This window comes from Chaetodon auriga, chromosome 20, assembly GCF_051107435.1.
Source record: "Chaetodon auriga isolate fChaAug3 chromosome 20, fChaAug3.hap1, whole genome shotgun sequence".
In the NCBI taxonomy this organism is placed as follows: domain Eukaryota; kingdom Metazoa; phylum Chordata; class Actinopteri; order Chaetodontiformes; family Chaetodontidae; genus Chaetodon; species Chaetodon auriga.
Window position 1 is genome coordinate 10,196,025 of NC_135093.1, and position 12,268 is coordinate 10,208,292.

Genomic DNA, 12,268 nt, shown 5'->3' on the forward strand with positions numbered 1-12,268 from the left:
TGAATAAAAGTCAATGTCTTTTGTGACTCTGCGTTTTGCAATTTCAGACTGTAATCAAGATGTTTTGCAGCGATGGTCCAGTGTTACTCTTATAAATCACTTTCAATCTAAGGCACTTATGAAGCATTAAATGCGAAGACAATGCCATCTTTGTAACTTTGCAAGCATCTTCTCCCATTGCAAACTGGCTATTAGCATCCTGTAAACAATTACTTCACATACAGTACTGCTCTTGCTGAGTTAAAAAACTGACAAAAAAACTGTAAACCTACCAATGAGGATGCTGTATAGTATCCCCGGCCTGTCAGAGGGAGGCTGTATGTTTCTGTCCTGGTCCACAGCTTGAATGGGTGGAGTCACATTGAGGGGGTTCACCTTATTCTGGAAACAGAACCAAACAGAGCAGCGGAGTTGAATATCACAGCAACTACCTACAAATGCAACATAACAGAAATATGTCAGAACCAGCACATACAGCATACAGCAATGGCAAACTTGCACTACAGTGGCGTACAGTGAGAATATTACAGTTCATGAGAAAATGGGAGAAGAGGAGACAAAGAAAGAAAGAACCAAACAAGCAAACTCATAGAACATCTTCAGCTGTTCATGTCGTAATTGATAACTTCCATCTTTAAACTGCTTCAACCCAGCCGAGTGAGCATTTCTAACAAAAGCAGCTACTGCTTAAAGCAACAGCTAAAAGAAAAAAAGAGGGAAAGATATTAAAAAAGTAATTTCCTGGTGGTCTGTTCTATGGGATGAAGAAAAGCTTTGCCTATGCTATTTATTTATGTAACAACAAGCTCTGAGCACGCCAACAAAACAAGTGAAGTTAAACCGAATGCTGCAGGGCAGGAAAATCAATTGCTGGCAAAAAGACACTGTGGCACACTTCAAATCGCATGTGGAGCACGCATGCACGTGCACACCAACACAGAAACTTCTGTATATCGTATGTGCGCAATGAAGAAAAGTGATAGAGTGCAGAAAAATACAGAGATTAACAGGACCTGTTTGAATTGTGTATATTTATTGTACCCGTTCAATTAATAAATGTCAGTCTGCTCTGTGTACACACACACACACATTTAATGAACCTGCATGTGTGGAGCCGAATCTGTAGCCACTGTGGCCCGGCTGTAACATTGACTTATACCAGTGTAATATGCTGAGGTGTGGGGAATATGATGGGAGAAACATTACACGCCTATAGCATAAAATCTACAATCCCTAACACACACAAATAAGCACCGTACACAATAGTACACCTGCGACAATACAACACTTTACCACTGCACCTGTCATGCAGCACTTAAACATCTATGTGCCATCATAGAGCTATATCTCCTGTTGCCTGTCACCGAGGGAGGAGAGGAAGGAGGAGGAGGAGACGCAGGCAGAGAAGAAGTTATGGCGAGTAATGAAGTGGAGTAAAAGAGGGTGTAAATATATGGAAGGGAGATGAATCAGCCAGGAGGTGAGGGTAAACAAGGAGGCGAGAGAGATGTAAATGCAGCACAGAAGAAAAGGGGAGTCAGAGGGAGACGCTGAGAGATACCGATACAACAGCTTTTGTTATTAATAGCGACAATCATTCTAAACACCACCTCACAATGGATGGAAAGCACTGACAGCTATGTTTAACGATACAGGCTCAGGATAAACGTCCCCAAAACAAGAAGATATGTCTGAGACGGTCGCAGGAATCACGCACTCGCACAAATTGGATGCGGGCACTGACTTTGTTTCGGGTACTGTAAATAATGTCTATCATTGATAATGTGTTTTTAGATAAGCACTGCTTTTCAAGATGGCCAAACAGCAAGAAGGGAAATGCTGTATTTACTTTGTGATGTAGCCTTTGGAGACAAAGCTGGCCGAGCTGGACAGATAAAGTGACTGTTATACAACAAGCTCAGCTTCGATACATTTACTTCAGTCTTATCCTGAGAAATGCTAATTTGATCCTTGAACGGCCTGATCATCCACTCCATAAAGATGTTTGACCTCCTTCCTTCAGACATCCACTTCACATTTTTACACTTGTACGTTTTGAAAGGTTCAACCTTTGTTTAACTCGTGTGCTTCTGCCTTTCTAAGAAGAGTGCTAAAAGCACAGCACTTCACTTTGAACAGTCTGGCTTTAAATCAGGACGTATACGCAGCACTTCAGCCCGGATGTTTTCATCAGGCGTTGATCAAAATCTCCTTTATTCTTTCACACAAGCTTTTAAATTGCGTACACAGTTACAACTGTAGTTTCCATCTCTAACCTTGGAAACAGTAACAGCTTTACTTTCTTATATTATTATAAAGGGATGGTGCAAGGACATTTTGACTGGTCAAACATGAGTGCAATTAATAACAATAATAATGGCTGCATTCCATTTAGCTGTGCCAAGGTCAAGGAACCGTACACTCTGTCTCACTGGTGTAGCTTCCTTGAATTATGACTGCAATGAACAATTATTTTCATTCATTATCAATAACTGTGGAGTGAATCTATACAGCTCACTCGTTTGAATAATATTACAGGTTACAGTTGTGCCCAATTATGGACATGGCTGCTTTGATTGACAGCTAGCTGCCTGGTTTCAGAAACCTGGCTTAATTCAGCCTGCCTCAACTCCGTCCACGCTCCACCTCTTTGCCCATTCTTAGATTAGCAGGGAGTCAGGCGCTGCCAAACTGTCACTGAGCTTCACAATGGATCTTCAGAAACCTGTGGGTGATGTCACAAGAGAGTATGTCCATGTTTTCCAGTCTATGGTCCAGACTTGACCACACTGGGGTTATTAGAGTGAGTAACTGTGTTCGGTTAGTTATCTACGTTTTCAAGTTTAGTAAATCCAGATAACTCAAGGAGAGCAGCCTGACAAAACTGCACTCAGTTAATGATACAGGCCCAAAATGCAGACCCCTAAGCACACACAACAAGCTTGGCAGGTAATGTTAAAAGCCTCTTTGCTCACTGGGCTTTCAAGGCTTACTGTCAGAAACACGCAGGCAGGCAGGATCAGGCCAGCAAACACTGCAGAATCAGCAGGCAGAATGTGGGCAACAGGTATCAAGCCGACATGAAAAACTCAGCCACTACAACAACTAGGCAACAGCAACTGGCAAACGTGTGTGGGGAAACTGCCTTTTATAGAAACTGGGGAACTAATGAGCAAATGAGCAGCAGCTGTGCAGGCAGGTGGCTGATCCTGAGACCAGCGAGGGGATCAATAAAGGAGGGAAAAGCCCCTGAGGGTGTCGAGCGATCGGGTGAGACTTTGTGTCAACCACTAAGCTACGTTCTTCCTGGTGCAACGGAGACACAGCGCTCCCCCATCACATGAAAAAATTACAGAAGGCTGTGTCCACAATGCAGTGCACCGCAGTGCTGCAAAGTTGCAGCCCATATTGAAAGCAGCAACAAAATAAAGTTACAGCATGCATCGATTTGTCTTTGATGCTCTGCTCTTCTTTATGTAACTTGTAGCCAATCAATTGTCGGCCCGACGTAAAGGGATTGGTCAGGTCTTGGGAAAGTTGTTTACTGTATTGTTCAATAATCTATGTCTCCCTTACAGCCATACATCTGAGTTGCAGAGGCAGCAACGTTTTTGAAGTGGATGTGTGAACGTGGCCTGACAACCAACTCCACGGCATAAATGACCATCATATTGGTGTGTGTGTGTGTGTGTGTGTGTGTGTGTGTGTGTGTGTGTGTGTGTGTGTGTGTGTGTGAGGGAGAGGAAGGGAGGGAGGGGGAAAGACACAGAGAGAGAATAGTTATGTTGGCTCTGAGGCTCTGAGGTTGTCATGTCTTATCAGTCTGATTAGGACTCAAACTATTATGGTGCCTTGACTCTCCTCTTGGTTCATTCCTCTCCTCACTTCACCTCCTCATCTTTCTTATACCCCAGCAACAGCAACAGCATCCATCCATCCATCCATCCATCCATCCATCCATCCATCCATCCATCCATCCATCCTCTTGTCCTCTGTCCTCTGCTTTTCTCTTCAATGACAATTTGAGGGGGGCCGACATGAACCCTGAGTGTAAACTACATTCACTATGCTGGGGTTCATTCAAGCAGAATGTATCAGAGTTCTCACGTTGGATTGCTCTGAAGTCTAGTCTTAACCAATCAAACGGGCCCCCCAAGAGACAGCTGCTTTGAATAGAGAGAGGTGCAGTCAGGCGAACCTAACGGGAGAGATCAGGCTGTTGACGTAAACACGTATTTATTTAAATGACCTGAAATTGTTTGATTAAAGTAAATGATTGTTTGATTATCTGTACGTGGCTAATCCATCGAGCTATGGTGGATGTTGCTGCTGCTTATGCTAGCTCTTCAGCTCTCTGACTTTTGACACCATTCAAGCTGCTGCAGCCTACTTATTCATTTTAATGAGACCACTACACTGGCAGCAGAGGTGTCACAGAGTATTCAACCTGCACAGTCCAGGCTGAATACTGTGTACGGTGTAGCATTGTTCTGATGATAATACCTTCGGATCATCCAGATGGAGAAGACAATTATTGCCTCTGTGATATATTTCAAGAGTTGTACAATCCTTTGTCGTAAGCGCTGTGCATGGTCTCGCTGCCTGATGAGCCTTCAAACTCGTGGATGCCTTATTCAGACTGAACGTGGTTCATATTTCATTGCCTGAAGGCACATAATCCATGTTTGGACCTTCTCTCAAATGCATGGAGATTCATCAATCAGTCTACCTTTACAAAAATGTGATTTTTTTTAAACATACATTAAAGGTGCATTCAAATGATTTAGTGTTGCACATCCACAAAGTAGAGAGACTTGGAAAAGACAGAAAAATTATCAGATTTTGGAGAGCTTCCTCCAGAGCTACAGAAGACATTCAACAACAAAGAGTCCCCCATTAAAGTTAAATTCCTAAGATAGACAACATTAAAAAGTCGGGTCAGCCTTTCTCCTGTTTATAAAGAATAGTCAGGATGGACAGTAGGGCGACTACAAAAAGGAAGCTTTGTCAGAATCAAGGGCTGTTTGAGTCCAGATTTTGGTCGTAGACCATCTCACAGCAAATGTTTTGACTTGTCACAGCAGGAAAAGCACAGGTGTTACTAACAACATTAACAAGTGCCCCGTTAACGATGCCCGATTAAGCCGTGCCACTGAGCCAGCATGTGCAATGCAAGGGCTGCAAAGCACACAGGACAGAGCCATCATTAAATTTAAGTACAGTTGTGCTTTTCCTGCCTTGATAATGTCCGCTGTGAAAAAGGTCATCGGGTCTCTTAAAGGCGAGCTTTAAAGTGGCAGCTACAAATGTCCCAGCGCCTGCAGTGACCAGGGATCACAGTCTCGTTCAAAGAGGGAAAATCACCAGCAGACAGGAGGAGCAGAGCAACCTGCGTTTGTCTGAGTGATCCCGTTTTTCTTCGCCGCTGTGCTGTGTTGTACGATTATAACAACTCGAATCAATGAAGCATGCGGAGTCAGCAGCAGTTGTGTATTGGGAGCAAATTGACAAGTGAGAAACGGTCTTCGTGTTTGATGCAACGTGTTTTAAGCATCCCTTCAGATTTTAAAACCCCTCAAGTATCTTCCCAGCATTCTTTCTCTGTGTATCTGCCTTTACCTTCCCCCTGTTTCATCCCCCCCCCCCCCTCCACACCACCACCGCCTCTACATCTTAAACACTGTCCTTGTCTGCGTACACTTGCTCCTTCTCAAAACCACAAGGTGTAAAGTTGATTTACTCCTGTTGTTCCTCGCTGTGTCTCTCACGGCTTGGAGAGAAGTGTGTGTGTGTGTGTGCATGCCTGTGAGAGTGCATGTGTGAGCGAGGAGCGATAAGAAAGAGAGAAAGAGTTCCCTCAGTGTGTCTGGAGGAAAGTGAGCATGGGTGCGCATGTGTGTGTGCAGGTGTGACAAAGATCTCAGGATGAGAAAAGAGATGAAGTAAACAATGTCCAGTTAGGCATGACCGCTCCACTGCCTTGACACTGTTAAGGGCATGTGTGTGTAGGTGTATGTGTGGGGCATGAACGCACCGCTAACTCGTCGCCATCAAGGGTGTGTGTGTGCGCCTGTGTGCGGTAAGGGATGAATGCTCTGCTGACTTGTCAGAGTTGAGGATTTTGCCTGCAGCAACTTTGTCTCATTTACAAAGTGGTATTGTAAGTCGCTGTGGATAACAGCATCAGCTAAATGCCCGCGATACAAATGGAAAATGATATATTCAGCTGTGTAAGCATGAATACGTGCCCTGGTGTTGCAGACTCACTTTTAAATAAGACTACACAAGAGAATTACAGTACAATCCGTCAGAAATAACAAAGACTAACTTTAACTTTATGTCTAAAACCTTAGCGTCATTAAGTACGCTCATTTTCCTCTTAATTACAGAGTTAAAGGACATTATTCTGTGATCCACAATTTAAGTTTAATGAAACAGTACAGATCTTTTTCAGGAGAGCCGCTATAATCTCAAAAGACAAGAAAATCACCCGTAACACAGCAACATAACCTTTTACAAATAAATGTGGTTATATCATCTATATGTATGCAGTAATATAAATATATTCTTTCCATTTAGACGTGTACAGGCCTCATTATGTGACACCATCCAATTATTAAAATGTCAGTGCTCTTGTTTCAGATGATGCTAATTGTTTATGAAACCATAACATAGTTTCTGCTGGAGAACACAATCAACACAGGGGCACGTATTTTTGACAGATGGATGATTTCAGCCTTTGATCCTATTCCTTATTGACTGGTTTAATGCGACAAAAGTTTTAAATGTCAAGCTGAATAAACAGTCTCACATTTTCACCTTAACTGCCGGTGTGATACAGACACCTTATGCAATGTTTGAAAGCTCAATTTGAAAAACAACACGAATAAACAAATGATATCCAGGGCTGAACAAGGTCTCATTTTGAAGCATCATTATAAGAGTTACCGAAATTAAGTTGGAAGATTGCCCTTGTTAAGTTTTTCAACCATCTGTTACGTGCTGAAAGAATTAGATTTTACTGAATTTCAAGGGGGCTGAGAAATTGTTTGATGAATAAATAACAGTTCTCCAAGGTCTTGGAATTTTAAACAGTGAAATATGGGTATGTATAAATAGGTAGAAGCATACAAAATGATGAGGATGAGCGATAAAAGATTAGGTCTCGCTATTGACCTTAACTTAGGTAACTTCCAAAACTATCTTAAGTCACAAAAGTGCACTAAATGTATGTGTAAAACTGACAGTAACACACACACACACACACACACACACACACACACACACACACACACACTACCTTTGTCTGCTGATGACAGCAGGTAAAGCAGCAGTACACACAGTCACACAGACACAGGTAGAAACATGCCCTCTGCACCATACACACAAATATAAAACAGTATGTAATATAGGTAGATGAGAGGCACGCACTTACCGGCTCAGTCAGCTCCAGTACATTCGCTCTGTACGTGATGGGACTACAGTCACGGGTGCTTCCCACAAGTGTACAAGGTAGAAACATGGGGCCCAGGTCGTCGCCATCCAGTACATCCACAGTCAGAGTGGTGGTGGCTGTGCGGCGCTCACTTGGATAAGGGGCTCGGTCCTAGAAGGACAGAGAGAGCTTTTATTTTAATTTCGGATGATATTCCACTTTCTTATTTTGATATTTGCATGTCTTTATCTCGGTGTCTTGAATAGAAAGTGACCTCAACACAGTCCCGCTGAATATTTTCAGAAAATCAAACCAACAAAGCTGCAGGGATCTCTCCATGCCTTCAAAGGCTAGTGTCTGCATTACTTACCATCTTCATTTGGATCATTTATCTTCTTTTTATACCTCATCAAGCACAAATAAACAGTCTTCTAATGAATTAATAACTGGTTCAAGTGCTAAACCATTTTTATTGGCCTCAATGGCAAATATGTTTAAAAAGTTATCCCAATCTCCAACCGGAGATTAATTATATCCATGATGAAGGTGAGTCATGCACAGTTTTTTAATTGTTGCTAATCCATTAGTAACAAATTTGTCCTCAAAGCAGACATACCGCTGGGCCAACATGCATTCATACCGCAGGGAATCTTTCATTTAATTTCCACAAGTATTTACATCTAAAGAAAGCTCCTGACTTCTGTTTATACTTGACTAAAATACTTAGTTAAAAAATGTTAGCATCAATATTTTGGTGATCTCAAAGGTATTTACTGTCTGCCAGTTTGCCTGAGGTGAAAGCAACTACAATATTCTCTAAATCCACATTTGTTTTTCCACAGTGTTCAGCCTTTCAGAAAAAGCCTGAAAGAATGGCCACTGTCCTCTTCTTCACTCTAATGCCACCTTCCAAACAACTTGGACCTCAGAAATTTCAGACCTCCTACTGGAAAAAAGCACAAGTTGACTGGAACACAGCATAAATATGCTAATTAAAGTTACAATACGGGATTTAATGGTGCATTCAATTCATTTGGAAGTTGGAAGTCAGAGCTGGGAATGATGTCATTCCTGATTCAACTGCGTTCCAGTAGGACAGGTCCAAACCAAGATGGACGCCTCTAAGAAAACATTTGTTGTGCTTTCAGAATACAGACAACTAAAGAAATGCTGGAAGTGGACTTTTCAAAAGTGGACAATCCAAAACTTTGGACGTGAGATGTAGCGCAGTCCAGCCAGTGACGTGATGTCTGGATACTCTTAAATTTTGACAGTTACACTAAATCGACCCTGCTTAAGTTGTCATCAAGTTGTTGGTTCATGCTTCAAGGTTTGTGTCACCTGGTTTGGGTTCTTGATACATTTGCACATAAAAATCAACCGGAAACAAAATGTGTCTTTTACTCACTTAAATTCACATCCTCGCGTCCTGCATTCACTCACACTAAAACACGTCATGATGGCAGATAAATTACACACCATGGTGCCATGTCTATGTATAGTTATAGTTTTTATGTCTATTTTCTTGGCCATTTAAAACTCCATTTAAAAGTTTTCTATCTGGAGGAAGAGGGGACCCTACGCTGAAATAGCTGGGTTTGATTGAGGCCCTCGTTAAATTTCAATGCGACTAGTTGAAAGGCACTGAGTCCAAGTCAGGCACTGGAAGTAAAGCTATTCACAAACTTTTATTTCTACTTCGGCATGAATGTGCAATCACTCTTTTGTGAACATATTTTTAAATCCAGTGCTACTGTCTTTTTGCTTTTGGCGAAGTATCCGCCATCCAATTATGTACAAAGGTAGCAGCTCACCAAATTCACAGGAAACACTTAGCAGGCTTATTCATCTGAATGGTCATTATAACTGCTGTGTTTTTCAGTTTTATTTCAAGATAATTAAGATATACACAAACCTTTTTTTTTTTCATTTTGTAAAGCCCTCAGAACAAAATAGCCAAATCAGGGAATCTACGGGAAACCGAAGACTCTCTGCAACTGAGAAATCAATGCAAACAAAAAACATAAACATAATATCTGCTATTTCATGCTTTGCATCTAGATACCCAGCAACTTCACATTGTATGTGTTTGTGTCTGGATATCAGGCAGCATTGTGGGAGATATCAACACTTGTTTCCTTCCATTCAGAAGAACCATTTTTTGCAATTAAACTCTTTTCGTGTTCCATGAACTTGAAAATTGGCCAAACCAGGTAATAAGCACAAAACCTTAATTAGGCTTTGTTAAACTTTGTGTTTTACTCTTATTTAATTGTACCTGAGCCTCAGTGTTTCTCCATCACTGCATTACATTAAGCTCTCCTTAGTGTCAATTACCTGACACCAAAGGAAAGAAATGGAGGTTTCTGCCAGGAAATAATCTCTTCAAAACACGGTGCCTCTCACACTTCACTGTAACACCCATGTTTTTGTGGGGCGTCTTTCATAACCAGGACAGCACTTAATTTCAAGCAGCGACTGACACCACAAAGAATCTAATTATATACTGGATGCATTGCAAAATAACTGAGGAAATGTAAAGTAGATGGTGACAGCAGAGAACAGCCTCCGCAGTACATAAAATAACACCAATATTGTATTTCTATTTTGCAATTATTCAAACTCTGCCCACATTGCAGGTTTTAAATTATTTCATCTCCACATGTGTTGTTTGCCGCTGTAGCTTTCAGAAATAATAACAAACATACCCCTTTTTTCCCAGACAAGTCAAATTGTTAAGAGATGTTGTTTGGTTTGACTGAATAGGTTGACATTTGAGGAAATGCTCTTATTCACTGTCTGGCCAAGAATTTGATAGGAAGATGGATATTAGCTACTCCATGTATTTTACATGTATTAGCTTAGCATAAAGACTGAAATCCGGGTAAACAGCTAGCTTTAGTCTACCTTTTTATCAACCTCTTTAGATAGAACCACGGCCAACTGACGGCTGCATTGTCATGGAAGCAGAGCCTATGAATTCCTGTGAATATGGCGCTACAATAGCCTGGAAAACAGCAACATGAATTTGATAAATTTACTGTTTGCCAGACAACAGATAGGACAAGAATTAGCTAGCTAGAGTGCTATTTCTTACAGTATGTCCAGTGGATGTCTAGTGTAAGTATAGAAGCTGTATTACGTGTGGCGTGGAAAATAGGGTGCTGAATTTGATGAATTTATATTTTATCAGACCAAAAATGAATCAAGAATTAGCTAGCTAGCATGTTATTTCTTAACTGTGGAACGCAGTTAGCTCAAAGGCCTTTAGCAATGTGAACTTACGGCATGACAGAACCAGGCTAGCTAGCTAGGTTCCAGTCTTTAAGCTAAGCTAAGAGAACCTTGTTCTGGCTGTAGCAAGTAGATATCATCATTCTGTTACATAAATTGTTAAGATTAGGTAATATAATTATGTGGCACACTAAATCACTGCTTCATTTTTTTCTCACGTATTAGTACCCCTGATAAGGTCAGCCAAGGATGTTTTTCCTAGGTTTCACAAGGTTGCTAAGTCTTTTCTAAGAATTTATATTCAGCAAATTCATAGTCCCTCCAAACACTCTTAATATTATATTCACATGAATCAAGAATACGTCAGGCTTTCAAGCAGTCAGAAATGCATTAATCTTTCAGTGTACTGATGACTTTTAATAATGCTTTCAGAGTAAATGGGCCTTGAGGCATGTGAATATTTGCCAGAATACTCTGTTGAGAACGTCTTTGTAAGCAAGGTTTTCCTGTCACAACAAAAACAGGCACAATCAGCAACTTAAACAATTTTCTTTCATGCCTCAGTGAGATCTTTCCAATGTGTCCCACCATTCCCCCATGAGTCTGTTTTGTATGGTGGGTGAAAATAGCTATTATAGACCACTTATATAAATATATATAAAGAGAGTACAATGAAATAAAAGGAGGAATGCAATTACATTAACAAAGACATTAGTGATAATTAAGGACCTGCTTATAGTTCTCTTAAGGCTGACTCAACAGAGAGGAAATGGTCTAAGGCTGTGTAACAGCAGTGTTATCATGATAATAAAAATTCCATAAACATAACATCACTCTAGGCTGCAGACTACACTCCCACTCAGGCAGGAGACAGTTTCTCCAGACATCCTTTATAACAGTTCTCAGATGAAAACCAGAACTTTTCAAAAATGTCTACTTTTTATGTTATATGAAAACACAATACATCATACTCAGAATTCATCGTTGATAGCTGATAGCCCAGACAAATATACAACACCAGTAAAATAAAAAACTAAATAGCGCTTACATTTGCCTGTATGATGACCAGGTACCGAGTTATCTCCTCGTAGTTGAGCCTTTCTCTGAGAACTACGGCGCCAAACAGGGTCAGAGGGATGTCAAAGGTTCTGTTTGTTGTCTGAAACACACACACGTATACATTAGAAGCACAAACAGTGTGAGTCACTCGCAGGGTCAGCAATTAATTTTTCACTTTTTTAGTATTCCTCTCTCAGGCTTCCAAGAATATGATTTTAATTTTATGCTGAGTTATAATGAGCAGAGAAGCTTCACAGCTAAAGACTGATGAATTTCTATGAGATTGGTAACAAGGGAACAAAAAACAAGATATAACAAGGAGTCAAGAGGAATTTCTCTCTCTGGAGCTGTTAGCAGAACTCTTAACAAAAGGCCTCCCTGTGGTTTTCAGTCTCTGACGGTACCTCAAGTCCTTTTCTTTCTGGAGCACATGCCGCAGCTCATGATAAAGCTGATCCTGTTCTTCAGATTTGAGCTCAGCTGAAAGGAGCCTCAGCGATCTCCACAACCTCCAGCTTTTCTGTCTCTGCCTCGATCCTC

General features: G+C 41.1%; 1 protein-coding gene across 1 annotated transcript in view; it reads right to left on the minus strand.

Moving 5' to 3' along the window:
• The window catches only part of LOC143339170 (protocadherin-15-like), a 168,446-nt gene that overhangs the window by 102,117 nt on the left and 54,061 nt on the right, over positions 1–12,268 (minus strand). The window contains exons 8-10 of the mRNA XM_076760258.1: positions 11,718–11,828; positions 7,436–7,606; positions 273–381 (exon numbers count right to left, since the gene is read on the minus strand). Coding sequence (XP_076616373.1) covers positions 273–381; positions 7,436–7,606; positions 11,718–11,828 — 391 coding nt within the window. The remainder of the gene's footprint in view (positions 1–272; positions 382–7,435; positions 7,607–11,717; positions 11,829–12,268) is intronic.